General features: G+C 34.7%; 1 protein-coding gene across 10 annotated transcripts in view; it reads right to left on the bottom strand.

Moving 5' to 3' along the window:
• The window catches only part of CCDC91 (coiled-coil domain containing 91), a 432,308-nt gene that overhangs the window by 47,818 nt on the left and 364,904 nt on the right, over nucleotides 1-19,586 (bottom strand). For all 10 annotated transcript variants that reach the window (XM_023738058.1, XM_023738055.1, XM_023738059.1 and 7 more), the window contains one exon: nucleotides 14,210-14,323. In XM_023738058.1, coding sequence (XP_023593826.1) covers nucleotides 14,210-14,323 — 114 coding nt within the window. The remainder of the gene's footprint in view (nucleotides 1-14,209; nucleotides 14,324-19,586) is intronic.

Here is a 19,586-nt window from a genome sequence, read left to right as displayed (position 1 = left end):
AGGAAACAATTCATCCTTTGAAAAGCAGCTCTAAGCTCACTACTAGTTCCTAATAGAGACTGTATATTTGACTGTAAGACAACAAATGTGACCTTATTTTCCCAGAATGAACTGGGTTTAGCTGATCCACCAAACCATTAAATCAGTCATGTTCAGCAGAAGCAAGCCAAATGAAATATTGTGATATATATGGAGTGAGACTTGAGAAGGTCCTGATAGTAGAAGTGGCATGATGAGATCACTAATACTCTCAGCTATTCTTCCATTTTGGTTCAATGTCACAAGAGACTTCAGGTTATTCCCTTTGTAGGCAAAGAGTGAGAGCATTTTTGTTTTTAGAAGGGATAGCTGAAGTAAGACATACTGTTATTATTTTAGTTGATGCTATTGTTACTAAGTTTAAGTATGGAAGAAGGGTGCACTTTGACGATTAGGTTTAAATATGGACAAAGGGTGTATATTGGTGTTGGATTGTCAAGCAGTGTATGCTAGTGTATGTTTTTCACATTTTCTTATTTTGGTACTATCTGATCACTCTCAATATGTCTGGGGATATTCTATGCTTATTAATTGTGTCACTATAAGGTAGAACCCACAAAATGTGCTTCTCTAACTTCTTTCTTGTGTAGGATACAGGCATGTGGCTAAAGTTCTACCAATGAAGTTTACCCCATGAGACTTCAGTAAGAAATGGGCAATCTTTCTTCAAGAGGGAAACTCCAGGAGGAACTTTCCTTGCTGCTGAGGGTGGTGGAAGAGGCTTCTGGCTTTTGGGGTTAGCAGAGGCCGTGAGATGGAGTTAGTAATACCAAAGCGACATAGGTGGGGAAGTGGAAGCAACAATAGCTTTCTCTAGTGTTTGGCAGGGAAGCAGCAGCAACGGGATTTCCTCATTAGGCCAGTTCTATGTCATGATTTTAGGCTTTGTTTCTGGAAGCTGAGCTTCAAAGACAGTTTCTTTCACCCTTTTAATAAGTAAACTCCTTTTTGGCTTATCCAGTCAGAGTCAACTTCTTTTGCTTAAAATTAAGAATGCAATCTAAATTTAAAAATATATATATAGGTTTTCAAATGGACCAAGAATCACCTAAATATTTTATAGCACGTTAATCTTAGTTTAAGATTCAAATTCTTTGATAAAGAGATGCAATAATAAAAATTAGCTCTTGTTGCTACTATCACTAGACATCATTGTGTATTATAAATAGAATAGTAGAAAAGGAAGATAAACAGGTGTGAATGCTGGTACAAAACAGAGGATCATGAAATCTCATGGGTGGAATCTCAATCAAACCAATGAATGATGAAGGAAATGAAAGAGGAATTATTAGGGATAAGAATAATGATAAACAGTTTTAAAAAGAACAAGAAGAGATTTATATCAGTACATCAATTCTAAAAAAGGAAAAGAAGTGTTAGTAAAATTACTGTCTTGACAATTGATTTAAAAATTTTAAAATTGCTTAAAAAAATAACAAAAGTAGTCTAACAGTTTAGTCAAAGACTAAGTCAGACTTGTGATACACCCATAATCTAATTCCTTCAAAATAATGTGATGATAATAAATGAGATGTCTTCTTTGTCTGTCACAGAGTAGAGTCCACAGATATGAAATAACTGGTTTCCTTTAAGGAGTGAACACAAAGCAAAGCAAGGAAGGAACACAGAGAGGTCAGGTCGGTGCATATGAATCAGCAGCTAACAGACTGTCAAGAAGGTTTTCTCTTGTTTTCATATGAGAAGAAAAACACCGCATCTCTTAGAAAATGATTTTTTCATGCTGTTTCCAAGATACTATTAGTTACAAACCAAACTGTTATTTTTGCTATTTTTTCAAAGGAAAAAACTGATGGCTCAGAAGACAAATAGGATGGAAAATAACTATACAATAAATCAAATAGATTAAATTTAAAAACTACCACGTGTCTTTCAGTAATAATACCATCTGCTTTCTACTGAAAATTAGAGATATTGATAGTAGAAGGAAATAAGAAAATCATCATTTTAGGAGTTTGGTATAAAAAACAGCATATAAAAATTATTTGTCTCTTAACTATTCATATATTTGAAAGATAAGTCAAAGAATAAGAAGCAACAGACACCTTCATAAATATTCAGGATAAATTGTTTAAAAGAGTATTATGGAGCAGACCTACAATCCTATAGGCATAATCTCTATATGCTTATAGTTTAAAAGTACACAAAAGGAAGATGTCATGTTTTTAAATGTTTTACAAGAGACCCTGATAGATAATAGTAGAAATAAATTCTGAAGTGTTATTGTCTAATCACTGTACCTTTCTTATAAATGAAAATAATATTACTACCTAGAATAGTAGAGTCACACTATTAATAACAATTTGTCCATTTATCACTGCTACCACATAAGCAGGTGATTTGTAACTTCATAGCCCAATTTATGTTGCATAGTTTTCTAGAAATCGTATTTTAAGACTTCAATGTTTTTACCACCACCTAATATGGTCATAAGAAGCCCTGGTGGCACAGTGGTTAAAGCACTCCACCGCTAATTGTAGGGTCAGCAGTTTGAACCCCCAGCCACTCTGCAGGAGAAAGATGTGGCAGTCTGTTTCTGAAAAGATTACAGCCTTGGAAACCCTTTGGGGAAGCTCTACTCTGCTCTACCGATTACTGTGAGTTGGAATTGACTCTAAGGCAAAGGGTTTTGTTTTATTTTTTAATATCGTCATGACAATTAGGAAAAATAACAGGCCTGTTGTTATCTAAATCAAAATCTTAAAACTCTGCAGTAATGAAAAAAAATTAGTATCTAAACCAATAGCCTTTCTTAAAATATTCAAAAGTTCATACTAGGTGAAAAAGCTACTTTAAAATGCTTTGTAAATTGTGTATAACCCATAATTTCAAACAATTTTCCAAACGAGGGGTATGTGTGCTCTCTGCATCTTTCTACTTTTCCCAATATATCTGGGTCTTATATACGGAAAACGTGCAAATCAAGATGGAGCCTGTAAAACTACAAAGATACACTAAAAACTTGTTTGTACAGACACCGATAATTCCTAGAATACTGCAAGGAAAAGACTGTAAATTCTATTCTTCATACAGTTTTAAGAAGCTACTGAGGAAGATGCTACAATCTATGTTGTTTGCAGTCAGACAGAATTAAATTAAAATCCTGAATGTCTCTTTTACTGATTTTGGGCAAAAGAAAACAAACCAAACTCATTGCCATCGAGTCGATTGCAACTCATAGCGACCCTATGTACAACAGAACAAAACACTGCCTGGTCCTGTGCCATCCTCACAATTGTTGCTATGCTTGAGCCATTGTTCCAGCCACTGTGTCAATCCATCTCACTGAGGGTCTTCCTCTTTTTCACTGACCCTCTACTTTTCCAAGCATGATTCCTTCTCCAGGGACTGATCCCTTCTGGTAACATGTCCAAAGTACGAGAAACAAAGTCTCGCCATCCTCACTTCTAAGGAGCACTCTGGCTGTACTTCTTCAAGACACATTTGTTCATTCTTCTGGCAGTTCATGGTATAGTCAATATTCTTTGCCAACATCGTAATTCAAAGGCATCAATTCTTCTTTGGTCTTCCTTGGCACTTAGTAGTTGTAATTTTTTTTCTGATATAGCACATTTCACCTAAACAACTTAGACTTCCGTTTAAGTTGAGTATTTCTAGGTATTTCCTATTGATGTCATATTAAGTTAACATTTTCCGGGTTTCTATATTGCTGAATTTACACAGTAAGCAACTTTTTCTTTAGTTGAACAAGATTAGGTATTTCAAACTCTTGTCCTAGATTATATCCTTGATAGTTCACATTGAAAACATAGAACTCAAAACTGGACACAGTTCTATAAAGTACCAAAAGAGAAGAAAACAGTGGTAATATGCAGGCTCACTGTTTTCTTGACCAGTCTCTTCTTTTTCTGTATCACTGAGTACCTCATGCCCTTCTAGTTCTCTTAGCAGTGGGTGTTATGATTGTAGCTCTTCACTGGTTCTTTTTGTGGGCTTTGACAACCATCTTCAGATATTGGTTTCATTCTAAGATGGCACAATGAAACTGCTAGTATATATGAAGCCAACAAGACAAGTCAGTGTGATGTAGTGACAGAGCGCTAGATCATGAGCAGGAAACCTCAGATCAAATCTCAGCGATGATATTCATTAGCTGCATGTAACCTTTGAAGTGTCAACCTTTCTATCATCTTTGAGTTTCTGGTTTGTAAAATCAGAGTAAGAACCATGCAGGTTATTTTAAGAGTCAAACAATATGTGTAAAAAATCTTTACCAATGTGAACTGCTAAACAAATATGTATTATTATGAATAATAGGGTGTAAATCTTTTTCTCGGTTATCTTATTTATCCTTGTGCCTCAAGTACAGTGCTAAGACTATTAAAAGTACTTGTTATTTCTCTACTGAATGAGAAAACATTTATACTGAAGTTCTCAGTAGATAGCCTAAGATGAACCAGGGAAGGGCACATACAGATGCATGCTGTGTAGAAATATAGATAGATCAGGATGCCGGCAATTTGGAATACATCTTTATTTTTCCTTTCCTTCTAAACAGTTTTATTGCTTTGGCTGGAGTAGCACAGTGATGGCAATTGCAGGCCCTTAATAAATAATTAATGAATAAATGAAGGTCCTTCCTCCCCTCTTGTGTGTATATATGTGCATATACAATTATACAATTATATACATGTCTATACATACATATACACAATTCATATATATATTTTTTTTTCTTAACTTATAAGGGTAGCTAAAGGGTAAGTCAATATAATAAATAAATAAAAAATTATCTCCATCCTCACTTTTCCCAATAATCTTAGCTTTATGAACCAAGACATTCTAGAACTGCAACCAAAAAGCTACATCACAAATCTAGAAAATAGACTTTATAAAAATCCTCATACGTTTATTTGCCTATTCTTACAAGAGACCAAATCCTTTGGTTTCTCACAATGTTGTCCATCTCTTTACTATTCAGCCTAGTCCAAATTTTATTTTCCATTTGGCTAAAATCAAAAGCCTGCCCTGATGACCACAGCCTTAACTGACAACTCCGTTTTCTGAAATTCTACTGTCATCATTAGGACATGCAGCATAAGGCATTTGACCTTTATTCATGCACTGTGATGGGTTATGGTGCCTACTATAGCTTCACACTATTACACTGATCTTGCGTAACTACTTAAGGTAATATGCTCTTATACTTTCAAAAAACAAGATTTTAAATCTTTTAAAGACATGATACTACTAGACGGTGCCCGGCTACCACCACTGACTGCTCCGACAGGGATCACAACAGAGAGGCCCGGGGAGAGCTGGAGAAAAATGCAGAAAAGTGTAACTCACGAAAAAAGACCAAACTTACTGGCCTGACAGAGACGGGAGAAACCCCGAGAGTATGGCCCCCGGACACCCTTTTAGCTCAATAATGAAGTCACTCCTGAGGTTCACCCTTTAGCCAAAGATTAGACAGGCCCATAAAACAAAGTGAGACTAAAGGGGCAAAACAGCCCAGGGACAAGGACTAGAAGGCAGAGGGGACAGGAAAGCTGATAATAAGTAACCCAATATCGAGAAGGGAGAATACTGATATGGTGTGGGGTTGTTAACCAATGTCATAAAACAATCTGTGTACTGTTAAATGAGAAGCTAGTTTGTTCTGTAAACCTTCATCTAAAGTATAATAAAACATTTTTTTAAGAAGATAAATACAAAAAAATAAATAAAGACATGGTACTCCTGGTCCTCCACAGCTGCTTTGATTTGGTAGACACTACACAGAGCCATACAGCTAAAATAACAGAAAAATAGGTCTCTGTTATCCTCTTGTTCTTCTTGGCTTTTAACCTGAACCTTTCACTCCCCTTGGCTGACCTATTCATGAACATTTGCTCTTACTTCTTGTTTACTGATACATCTTGCCCACAGAGGTGGTTTTCCCAATGATTAACAGTTTAGATTCCAAAGCCAGAATGTCACTTGCTAGCTTTGTAACTTTGGAGTTGGGAGTAGTGAACACACACACACACACACACACACACACAATTTAAATAACACCTTTAGAATAGTGCCCAGAATCTAGTGACTGTTACATAAGAAATTAGCTTTCATCATCATTGTTGTCATCATCATTTCAACTTTTGGGACTGTTAACAGATAGCTACTGCTTCCTCTAATTCTGACCTTTGCTTTTCCTTATTGACTAGTTTTTTCTCTCCATTTACGATATTTCTAGCCATTCTGAGTAAAAATTTTACAAGGTTTGGCCCATCTCAAGAATCTATACCTAATCACAAGCCTTCAATGATAGTATACCTGCCAGGGTTGCCAATTCCTGACTGCCATGGCCTATGACTCAAAGCTGACATTCGATGATTGCTTGTTGATTTGATTTTGATCCGAATCAATTCTTATCACCATTTGAATTTTAAATACTTAAGTACAGTGCACTGTTAGAAAAAAGTCATTTGAATATTTTTTAAAAATTGAAGGTATTTCACCAAATTATAAAGCTAGTCATCAGTATAATTATTCAAAAAGTGATTAAGTAATTATTTAGATAAAAATTTTAAATTATTATACAAAAACAGAGACAAACATTTTTAGATACTAAATAACCTCAAAAGAAGTCTTTCTAGCTATTGTACTTTGGTTTAGAGTATTTGTTTTGGTTCCTGCCAAATAGCTATCCCAAAAACAAGGTAAAGAAGATTTCATTAATTGTTGTATCAAACAAGTTCGTATTTACATATGCATAAATTTAATTTTGATTTTAAATCGGAACACATGTTGCAATCCCTGCCAGAGGAATAATGGGATTTGACCTAAGCACTGACAAACATATATAAAATATCTTTTTAATTTTCTCATTCCTGAAATGGAAATGACTAATATATATAAGCTTTTTGATAAAAAAAGAAACGGATCTCTTGATCAACTCAACAAAGTCCACGTTTGTTCAATGCCAGCAAGTTCTTTCAATATTATTCTTACACAAGTGAGTCCAGCAAAACAAGAAAGGGGATCAAGGAGATTGTTAAAATATAAAATGGGGGACAGCAATAAATAGGTTTGCTTTTAAAATATACTGTATGAAATAAACTAGAAAAGAGCATGAAATAGAAATATAGTAAATAATTTCTTAGATCATATTTATATTTTTAAAATTATAAAACTTTTAAAAGCCTATTCTCCTCGTTGGTTCCACTAACCCTCCTTCCCAATCAAATTTTCTATTATTTTTTAAATTTGAGGAGGAGGGTAAATTATGATCTAGTTGAAACATCATTTTGAAAAATGGTTTGTATTGGTTATTTCTAAATACAAATGTCTCTCCATTTGTTTGTTATCTGCCACTTTAAATGGATGGAATTTTATAAAATTAGAAGGTAAATTTCTGATGATTTATATTAAAATACAGGTTGTGTGGAATAGGTTAAATTCCCTTTGGCACAGAAAACCAAGGTAGAACTGAAAGCATATGCATCAATTGAATGTGACACCCAAATTGAAAGTTACAAGGACAGATACTTAAGACCACAGATGCTGGATATCTACTGACCTGCTCTTTGTATACCAAAACCAAAACCCATTGCTGTCGGGTCAATTCTGACTCACAGCAACCCTATAGGACAGAGTAGAACTGCCCCATAGGGTTTCAAAGGAGTGGCTGGTGGATTCAAACTGCCAACCTTCTGGTTAGGAACCAAAGGTCTTAACCACTGTGTCACCAGGGCCCCACTTTTTGGATAGGCAACCATATACTCTGCCCACCCACCTCCGCCAAAAAAAAAAAAAAAGTTCCTTGCTGTCCAGTTAATTCTGACTCCTAGCGACCCTACAGGACAGACTAGAAGTGCCCCCATAGTGTTTCCAAAGCTGTAATCCTTATGGCAGACTGCACATCCTTCTTCTGCAGAGTGGCTGGTGGGTTAGAATCACAGACCTTTTGGTTAGCAGCTGAGCGCTTAACGACTGTACCACCAGGGCTCCTTCATAGTCTGCCCCAGGTTGAGTAAAAGCAAAGAAATTAGGATGAGAATGGAGCAGGGGGCTGGGAAAAGCCAGAAAAGTATCATTTTTCTACACCTGGTAAGCTTTAAAACTAATGTACAAAGTAACTACTAGGATGAAACAGTTTTATACTAAAAATAATCTCTCAAGAGATGCATCAGTTACTCATAGCCTTAATAGAATTTTAGAACTGCAAGAGACATTAGATATCAGCTAGTCCAACTTCCAAATTATTAAGAAAGTAAGGCACCAAAAAATATTAAATAACGTCTTGAAATCATGTTTAACTCAACTAACTATAGGACTGATAGGAAACCCTGCTGGCGTAGTGGTTAAGAGCAAAGGCTACTAATGAAAAGGTCAGCAGTTCAAATCCACCAGGTGCTCCTTGGAAACTCTATAGAGCAGTTCTACCCTGTCCTATAGGGTTGCTATGAGTCAGAACTGACTCGAAGGCAGTGAGTTTGGTTTTTTTTTAATAGGACTGATCAGGAACTAAAGACAGCTCATTTTTGCTAAACATTACTTTGCAATAAACAGTCTGAGACGCGAACACTCAAGAATGTTGCAGCTAAACTGGATTAAACGAGACCTTTTATAATTAAGAAATTCTGACAATGACTTCACCACAAAACTTTTGAAGTGAAGATAATTGCTCCTTACTCTTCTCTGAAGATCTAAATTAAAATGATCCTCTAAAGTGAAGGTTATTTTCCTGGAGGTGATTTAGAAAACACAGGCCATAATTCTGGTTCTTAAGAGGGAAAAAAAAATAATCTTCTATTACATTTGGATGCGATTTTATTTTTTAGGAATCACTGCTTGGCTGTGAGTAGTTGTTGCTTGCTGAATGTTATTCACACTTCCTCCCTCAGAGCAAGCTCATGTGTAACTGTCTTAACTTGTGGGATGGGCTGGAACACTTCATTCTAATCCAAGGGCCATAGGTCATTATAAACCACAAATTCTTCCTCCCTAGGGAAGTGTCTAGGGATGTGGTCTTTCCGATCTCATTTTTCTACAATCTCCGTTAGTCTAAAATAAAGTGTATGGTGCTAATGATTAGATCTAACGTATTATAATACCTTATCTGGCAATTAACGCGAAGAAAGAAATATTTTCCAGAGCTGCACCTATGAGATTTCAATTGCCTGGTTACAAGGACGCATAATGAAAGAATAAAAATCTTAAAAGGCTGAGAGGTAGGCATTTTCCCTACAAGAGGATCTAGATGACAAAAAGTGGACAAACTCTTTATGTAAAGGGTGAGATGGTAATTATTTTAGGCTATGATGGTCCGATGGTCTCTCTCAGCTACTAACTACTGCCACTGTAGCATGAAAGCAGCCACAGACAATATGTAAATGAATGGGTGTGGCTGACTTCCAACACAACTCTATTTACAAAGACAGGCAACAGACTGAATTTGACACATGAACTGTAGAGCTTGTAACCCCTGATTCAGAATTTACAGTAACTCAAAAGAGTCTGAAACTAAAATTTAAATAGACTATAATATGGCATTCTAATGCAAATCACTATACTTACAGATACCTAGATAATTCTCTCTCCCTCTTTCTCTCATTAATTTGAACTACTTTTCTGGTTAATCATCTAGAAAACTCTCCTTGTTTGGATATATTGATTACATACTAATTTTTGGTTATAATTATAACTCTAATGGCACAAATACTGTGTATCATACTTCATAATTGACTTAAGATGCAATTTAGTGGAAATTTTGATTCACTTAGTTCTTGTACAGGTAGCCCCTTTGCCTTGTTTAAGATGTTTAGACCAAATGAATGGTGGGTATTTATAAAGTTGTGACTCATAATTAGTATATGGTATTTAAAAATAAAACTACTTTCTCAGAAGACCCTGGGAAATTAATTTTTTGTTGGCCATAGGATAATTTACCTTCTTATCTATGGAAGTCATTTTTCTCCCCCCTATTTGTCATAGGATCTGAATTAAGACTATACTAGGTACTACGGGGAAACCCTGGTGGCGTAGTGGTTAAGAGCTATGGCTGCAAATCAAAAGGTTGGCAGTTCAAATCTACCAGGGGCTCCTTGGAAACTCTATGGGGCAAGTTCTACTCTGTCCTATAAGGTCACTATGAGTCAGAATTGACAGCAGTGGGTTTAGGTACCACGGTACAAGATAGTTATTCAATAGTTTTCTTCTGTATAAAAAACTGATTATAATAGTAATGACCAAACAGGATTGTTGTGCAGATTAAAAAGTGCCAGGAATGTGGTAAGTAGTCAAAACGCAGGTCATAAATAATTATAGATATTATTTATTAAACTATATTTTAATAAATTGACTCTTACATATAATTTATATAATGCTTTTATTTTCTAACGTGACAAAGTTTAAATGAAATAAAAGTTTCATGTTGGCCTCATTTTTTTTGCAATCGAAATTACTCCTTTCTCGGCTGGCAAAATGATTCAACCAGACACATGGGCTTTTACAACTCTATAATGATAGTATATTAATACAGTACCATTTATGCTGTATGCAACATAAACCCAGTGATTATTTAAAACCTCCAAAAAATTAAACAAATGATATAACAGATATTGAAAATACCAATGGAAAAAGTCATTCTCAGAAACTGTCAGAGATAACCAACTGAAATAAATACAAATTCTAATCTTCAACAGGATCTGATGGCTGATTAAAAAGTTGTTGATTTCAGATACACATACAAGCAATGTTAACCTCTAGAGATTTATGATTTCATTGCATTTTATATTGTAGGATAGCTTGTCAGTTATTTAAAAAGCTAAGCATTCTACATTTTTCATTCCTGTATTTGTCTTTTAAAAGTGAAAGACTGGACGAAAAACGTAAGAAAAAAGCATCTTCATTTAAGCCTTTCAGTGAATTTGGTAAGAATAAAGTGATGTCAAAGGAAAGAGTGTTTAGGACAAAAGACACAAGGACAAGAACTAATAATAACATTTAGATTTCTTCCTTCAAAGACTTTCGAAAACTTCAAGATGGGAAGAAGATTGCTTCACAGACTGGAATGTAAGCCCAGTTGGAACCAAGGTCTATAGGGCTTTTGAGGTGTCTAATGTTGAAAATCTCAAGCTGACTCTCTAGTTTAAAAGAGCTGGAGAGGAAAAAGGAAAATGTTTGTTCTGGAAAAGTGTTCTCTGATGCAAATAGAAATCCATCTTACAAAGGAAGAAGCAGAGATGAGATGCCCTAATATAGTCTTCTGGAAAGAGACAAGAAGATTATGAATTTGCTAAAGACTTTTGTTTCTTCTAAGTATTATTTTATAATCCCTGGGATGTCTTATTTTTTGTGAAAAATTTCCAAACCGCAAGATATTCATAAAAATTAACTTGAAACGATGAAATACATTTTTGGAAAGAAGAGCATAGAGAATCTTAATTTTTAAAAAGTTACATAAAGAAGTTTAGTAATTAGTTGATGCTTTAATTTCAGATATTTTATATATTTTCTTTTTATATAGCTTTTCTGCTTGGAGAGATAAAAACATTCAAATATTAAAAGTATTTGACAATATGTCATTACTTAAAAGAGCTGTCAAATCCCAAAGTGGAAGTGCTAAATTTCCTACTAGTATGCTGATTAAATCAGTTTTAAGCTTTTTGAATCTAGTTAACAGGAGTAGAATAAACTATTAGAATTCACACTGTAAATTTCAGAGGAAGCAGAATGCCAAACACTAACCTAAAAAGCAAATTTTTAATTAGCAAAAATAATGTTAATAGGAGTTTCTGGGTTTGTTTGGTTTTTTGTAATGATGCTGAAGATAATAAATAAAGCAAATATGTATTTATCCCTTACTACTGCTGTACTTTTTTTTTTTATTGCTGTTCTAAGGAGCACTGGTGGCACAGTGGTTAAGCGTTTGGCTGCTAACTAAAAGGTAGGTGGTTCGAATCCAGACAAGGATGTGGCAGTCTGTTTCCATAAAGGTTACAGCCTTGGAAACCCTATGGGATAGTTCTATTCTATCCTATAGTGTTGCCACGAGTCGGGATCCATTCGATGGCAATGGATTTGATTTGGTTTGGTATTGTTCTATTTTATTACATGTATTAACTCAGCAATTCTGTAAGGTAAGTATGAAATTCTCTTTACATGTAAGAAAGCAAGCACAGAGAAGAACTTTAATGCAAATGAACTTAAAGCTGTCACGATTTTGCTATTGTTATTTAATGAACACCTCTACATGTGATAACTGGTTTACTTGACTAAAACAAATGCTGTTCTTCTAATCTGACTTGCAAAAACATGCACATTAGACGGCACAGTTCATTGTTGGTTTTCTTCACAAGTAAATTTATCTCACACAGGGACCAGATAACTCCTATAAAGGCATTTCTTGCCCTCATTTTAAACATTTCTTATTGGGCCCTTTGATGGGAAAGTGATAAAAATTTTTAAAACCTTTTTTCTTTAAGAAAAATCTCCCACATAAAAGGAATATTAGTCTAAAATCATCTTATAAATGGGCTTACTTTATTATATAATCTCTTGTCCAGATTTAGAACTCAAAGACTGGCTATATATTATTAAGAAAATGATTAAAAAAGGATATACCCATAAAGCCTTATATTTATTTTGAGGCTATATTCTTTCATTATTGCAATTTCTGTATGTATATGGAAAGCATCTGTAATTCCTTTGCTGCATGACTATTTTTGAACCAAATTATATAAAACAAACTCTTTGCAGGTACAAACGAAAATAGGCTTCTGAGAACATATTACTTCCTGAAAAGCAAATTGACTATTTTTAGCTGAAAATTTTCTCTTCAGAAGTTTAGGGATCTATCAGGAAACTGCTTTTAAAAACACCTTGAGGTAGGATGCACAAAGTTTAAATCTCACACAAAATGCTCCTGTGAGCGGTCAATTTATCTGGAAAGGCTATTTCACAATTTTTTACCATGTTGACTAGTTTTTCTTTGCTGCAACCTAATGGTAGCCATTGAGGAGTGAGAATTTTCTTTGCATCATACCAAATTTGACTTCAAGTTAAGCGTATCTCACTAAAGTAGTGTCATGTACTTTTACAATACTTCTACCTATTACTTAACTGTCAACTTAAGGATACTAGCTTATATTTTCTATTTATTTTGCCATTTGACCACCAAGTAAATAAATGTAGACATTATGTGTCAAATTTCCTCACACACTGTTTAATTAATATGTTTATAATAATATATTATACCGTATGTATAAATATTATATATGATATATATCATATAAACCCGTTGCCGTCAAGTCGATTTGCAACCCTACAGGACAGAGAACTGCTCCATAGAGTTTCTAAGGAGTGCCTGGTAGATTTGAACTGCCAACCTTTTGGTTAGCAGCTGAACTCTTAACCACTATGCCACCAGGGTTTCCATATATCAAACAACAGTATTATAAGATATAGTTTACATTTAATATTATATATAAATATTGTACACACTATACATTATATAATATTTATTATGGATAAGATTACATAAAAATAATTCTAATAATAATCTTTGTGCATCTCATCTTACAGTGTTTCTTACCTGAGATATTACTTAAGGAGACTAAAGATCTGTTGTTGAAAAAAGTCAACAAATGAAGCGTGATCCATTTTCAGCCACTGGTCAGATTCACACATTAATAAAACTACATTGTACTGAAATGCTATGTTTTTGCAAAGATTCAATATGCATTCTGAATTCTGACAAGTACATTCTGAATTATGTTTCTGAAATGGAACTTTGGCAGGAGAGCCTTAATTTGCTATGAAGTCCATTAGAACCACAGTGGTGTGAATATAGAAAGCTAAAGGGTGCATATAAATTTCTACAAATATTATACTACAAGAAATTAACAAACTCATGGCAAAAAAGTAAAAATCTAGAACTGTCTATGTTCTTCATGAGTATAAAGTCACTTCTAGGAGTAAGCAAGAAATTATTCAATGTTGGTTTTTTGTTGACAGATGGGATTTATGGTTATAGATCTAACTACTAGAATACATAATTATATTTGAAAAATAATCTTAGACAGAGATTCCTAGATTAGAAGACAAAGGACATTTTAAATATTGCAGAATATCATGTTATTGTATGGAAGCCACTGCTTGAGCTCATGAAAGCACAAACGAAAACCCTACAGGTGACACTTACCCTTTTCTGTTCTTTTACATACTCTATCAATTCATCTCTTGTTCTTTTCACTGCCTCTTCCACAGCCTTTTCACTTCGCTTCTGCTCTTCTATTATTGCTGCCTTAACAGTTTCCTGTTTGTGGGAGAAGGAAAAAAGTCAGGGAAATATGGAATACGACATATTTATTTGTGTTCATTTTATGTAAACTAAAAATTCTATTCAATGGGTTGGAGCTCATTCTGTTCAAAACTTATCTTTAAACAGGCATAAGAACTTACAAAGTCTTTGGGATCTGTTAGAAGTGCCACTGAATTCACTTTTCTAAACTGAGTGAAAGGGAAAAGAAATGGAATAAGCAATTTATTGCAGGGAGCGCCTGACAGACTCCAATGGCTTCCTTACCAACCTTTCATTTGATGTTTACATGATTGACTGCCTTCCTGTACTTTGCACTATCCACCTAAGACTTCCAACTTGTGTTTATTCTTCCAAGAACACCCTAATGCTCTAGCTGGTTTATTCCCGTTTAATTTTCCCATCATACAATAATCAAGTGTGGTCTGGGTGGTAAGATTTACAGCTAGTTTAGTTCTTCTGCCAGGTTAAGATGTTGAGAGCTGAATGCCATGAATAAGAGGTAAAAATTCCACCCCGTGCACTGCAATCTAGAGAGAAAGGTGGCACTCCTCATTTTACTAAAATAATATTTGAGTACTTAACAAATTCAGAATTTCAGATAAGGAGAAATATGGTTAAAATTCTGAAAAAGTAATACAACACTTCTCAAGAAGTATTGATATTTTCTGCTAAAATAGTGCTTGATAGATTGAAATGAAGGCCATAAACAAAAGTCTTTAACTTCCATTTATCTATATAGGTACCATCATTTCTAGACAGCAAGAATTTCTCAGAATATTTCCTTCACTTTTTATTATTGATGACTCACACTTTCTGATGTGTCTATATTTTTTTCACTTAGTTTTACTTGAATAAATTTAGATAAGTATATATAACCCAGAAAATAGAAAATATTAAAAATTTCCTATTCTGAATATATGCACTACAGAAAATTTGAAAAATACAGAAAAATATGAGCACAAAACTAAACATACACATATAGATATGTGGGTATAAAGAGGATGGGGCTCATACTGCACAAACTATTTTCTAACTCTGGCGTTTTTCACTTAAAATATATTTTGAATATTTTCTAAAGCTATTATACATTCTTTTACAATGTGATTTCTCTTCCATTAAAGGGCTGTATAATAATTTATTTTACTAATCTATATTCATGGATATTTTAGTTGTTTTTAACAAAATAAAGCAGTGATGAATATCCACATCTGTATCTTTGTGGTACATCTTAGATATTTCCTTAGCATAAATTCAAGATGTGGAATAATTTTGGGCAAAGGATATGAACTCTCTAAGGGCTTTTGATAATTTTGTGAAAATTTCTTTCCCTAAGCAACCCATGAGAGTGGCTGTTTTTTTGTATCCAAATATTTTCTCATTTTGAGGAGAACAGTATCTCATTTTGTTCTCTATTTTTAAAAGATTATTATGTGATGTTGAACATTTTTTCATAGTAATATTGGCAATATGTGTGTTGTCTATTCTCATTTATTTGATCAAGTCCTCTGCCCACATTAATACTGGCATACTCATCATTTTTTGGATTCCCTTCCTAATATATAAAATTAAGTCACAACTTGGAAAATTCCTGTAACGATCACTTTGAAAACTGTTAATATTTTATTTTCAATCATTGAGCATATTAAGCTTTAATTACATTAATACAACAATAGATTACTATGTTGTTTCCATACCTATTTGAAAAAATTAAAAGTTAAAAAATCTACAGTAATTTTTAAAAAGAAAAAATGAGGGCATATAATTTAAAATAAAAGCATCTACTATTATATCCTATTGACTGCACACTTAGCAATTTGGAATTCGATATTCTTCAGACTTTAGAAAAGCAATAAATACTGTATATATTACTAACCAAACCAAACCCGTTGCTGTGGAGTCAATTCTGACTCATAGAGACCCTATAGGACAGAGCAGAAGTGCGCCACACGGTTTCCAAGGAGCTGGTGGATTTGAACTGCTGACCTTTCTGTTTGCAGTCCAGCACTTAACTACTGTTCCACCAGGGCTCCCATACATTACTAAGACCCCTGAAATGAACCACATTAATAGTTCTGTGGTGAAAAATATGAATATTTGTGTGGTAAATTAAAAGTATAAATAGCTTCATATCAGTTTAGGTTTTGCAAAAAAACTAAGTTACAAAAATTGTTAGTTTTCAGAATTTTAGAATTGCAGATAAGTACTGTAGACCCAGATTATATGAATGAAAATTAAATGAATGTCATATCAAATATCAAGAGAATTTCTATCTAGTAAGGGGCATACTGGTAAATTTGACCAGCCCTATTTGATTGAAAGCAAAAGCATCATCTTAAAAGGCCTGTATCCAGAAAGATAGGAAGTTTGTAAACATGCTCTGCAGTTGATATTTTTGGGGGGAGGCTGAGAGTTTATATTCCCTTCACAGTCCGAAAATTTGTGGATCCTCCTGTCCTCAGTTTTGAGCTGACAAAGTATCATTTACAAAGAAGGTTCGCCTTGATTCACTTCCCTGCTTGACATCATTAAGGTAACAATTAAGGTCGTGAAGTCCATCTTCATAAATTACTTGCCAATAAACGAATTCCTTTGAATATGACACAAAAGTTTCAACCTTCTATTTTCTAATCACACCATATTCTGATTTAGTCACAACAGATTAACAGACTTTGGGTGCATATGCAAGTGCCTGTGAATATTTGCCTGCATGTTCTGTTGAACTCCATGAATGAATTATATTGCCTGTATGAGACATGATCACTACTCGTCTGTCAGTTTGTCACACTCTGGTGGCTTGTGTGTTGCTGTGCCGCTGTTAGCAATGCCACCGGTATTTCAAATACCAGCAGGGTCACCCATGGTGGACAGGTTTCAGCGGAGCTTCCAGACTACGACAGACTAGGAAAAAGGACATGGGGATGTCCTTCTAAAAAAAACTGGCCAGTGAAAACCTTATGAATAGCAGTGAAACACTGTCTGATATAGTACTGGAAGATGAGCCCCTCAGGTTGGAAGGCACTTAAAATACGACTGAGGAAGACCTGCGTCCTCAAAGTAGAATTGACTATAATCTCATAGGTGGAGTAAAGCTTTCAGGACCTTCATCTGGTGATGTGGCACGACTCAAAATGAGAAGAAACAGTTGCAAACATCCAGCAATAGTAGGAATGTTGGAATGTATTAAGTATGAATCTAGGAAAATTATAAGTTGTCAAAAATGAAATGGAATGCTTGAAGATAGATATCCTAGGTATTAGTGAGCTGAAACTGACTGGTATTGGCCATTTTGAACAAAAAATGATATGGTCTACCATGCCAGGAATGACAAATTAAACAGGAACAGCATCACGTTCATTTTCAAAAAGAACATTTCAAGATCCATCTGGAAGTACAACACTGCCAGTGATAGGATAATATCCATATGCCTACAAGGAAGACCAGTTAATATGACTATTATTCACATTTATGCACCAACCACTAAGGCCAAAGATGAAGAAATTGAAGATTTTTACCAACTTCTGCAGTCTGAAATTGATTTAACATGCAATTAAGATGCATTGATAATTGCTGGTAATTGGAATGCAAAAGTTGGAAAAAAAACAGGACTGTTAGTTAGAAAATACGGCCTTGGTGATAGAAATGACGCTGAAGACTGCATGATAGAATTTTGCAAAACCAATGACGTATTCATTGGAAATACTATTTTTCAACAACATAAACGGTGACTATATACATGGACCTTGCTAGATGGAATACACAAGACTTAAAGTGACTACATCTGTGGAAAGAGACGATGGAGAAGCTCAATATCATCAGTCAGAACAAGGCCAGGGACCAACTGTGGAACAGACCATTAATTGCTCATATGCAAGTTCAAGTCGAAGCTGAAGAAAACTAAAACAAGTCCATGAGAGCCAAAGTACCACCTTGATTACATCCTACCTGAATTTAGAGACCATCTCAAGAATAGATTGGATGTGCTGAACACTAATGACAGAAAACCAGATGACTTGTGGAATGACATCAAGGACATTATACATGAAGAAAGCAAAAGATCATTAAGAAGACAGGAAAGCAAGAAAAGACCAAAATGGATGTCAGAAGAGACTCTGAAACTTGCTCTTGAATGTACAGTAGCTAAAAGCAAATGGAAGAAATGATGAAGTAAAAGAACTGAACAGAAGATTTCAAAGGGTGGCTCGAGAAGACAAAGTATTATAATGAAATGCACAGACCTGGAGTTAGAAAGCCAGATGGGAAAAACAACCCCTGCATTTCTCAAGCTGAAAGAAATAAAGAAAAAATTCAAGCCTCGAATTGCAATACTGAAGGATTCTATGAGCAAAACATTGAAAACGTGGGAAGCATCAAAAGAAAATGGAGGGAATACACAGACTCACTGTACCAAAAAGAATTGGTTGACATTCAATCATTGCAGGAGGTAGCATATGATCAAGAACCAATGGTACTGAAGAAGTCCAAGCTGCACTGAAGGCACTGGTGAAAAACAAGGCTCCAGAAATAAATGCAATACCAACTGAGATGTTTTCAACAAACAGATGCAATGCTAGAAGTGCTCACTGATCTACGCCTAGAAATTTGGAAGACAGCTACCTGGCCAAATCCGTATTTGTGCCCTTTCTAAAGAAAGGTGATCCAACAGAATGCAGAAATTATCAAACAATATCATCAATATCACAAACAAATAAAATTTTGCTGAAGATCATTCAAAAGCAGTTGCAGCAGTACATTGACAGGGAACTGCCAGAAATTCAAGCCAGATTCAGGAAAGGACATGGAATAAGGGATCTTGGTTGAGAAAGATGCTTATCTGTGTTTTATTGACTATGCAAAGGCATTCAACTGTGTGGATCATAACAAATTATGAATACCACTGCAAAGAATGGGAATTCTAGAACACTTACTGTGTTCACGTAGAACCTGTACATAGACCAAGAGGCAGTTGTTTGAACAAGGGGATATTGCCTGGTTTAACACCAGGAAAAGTGTGCATCAGGTTGTATCCTTTCACCATACTTATTCAATCTGTATGGTAAGCAAATAATCCGAGAAGCTGGACTAGATGAAGAAGTAGGCGGCAGTGGGATTGGAAGAAGACTCATTAACAACCTGCGATATGCAGATGTCATAGTCTTGCTTGCTGAAAATGAAATGAAAATAACTTGAGGCACTTACTGATGAAGATCAAATACTATAGCCTTCAGTATGGATTACACCTCAACATAAAGAAAACAAA

The sequence above is a fragment of the Trichechus manatus genome, unplaced genomic scaffold (assembly GCF_000243295.1).
Source record: "Trichechus manatus latirostris isolate Lorelei unplaced genomic scaffold, TriManLat1.0 scaffold00112, whole genome shotgun sequence".
NCBI classification, from domain to species: domain Eukaryota; kingdom Metazoa; phylum Chordata; class Mammalia; order Sirenia; family Trichechidae; genus Trichechus; species Trichechus manatus.
This window is presented reverse-complemented; position numbering and strand designations above follow the sequence as displayed.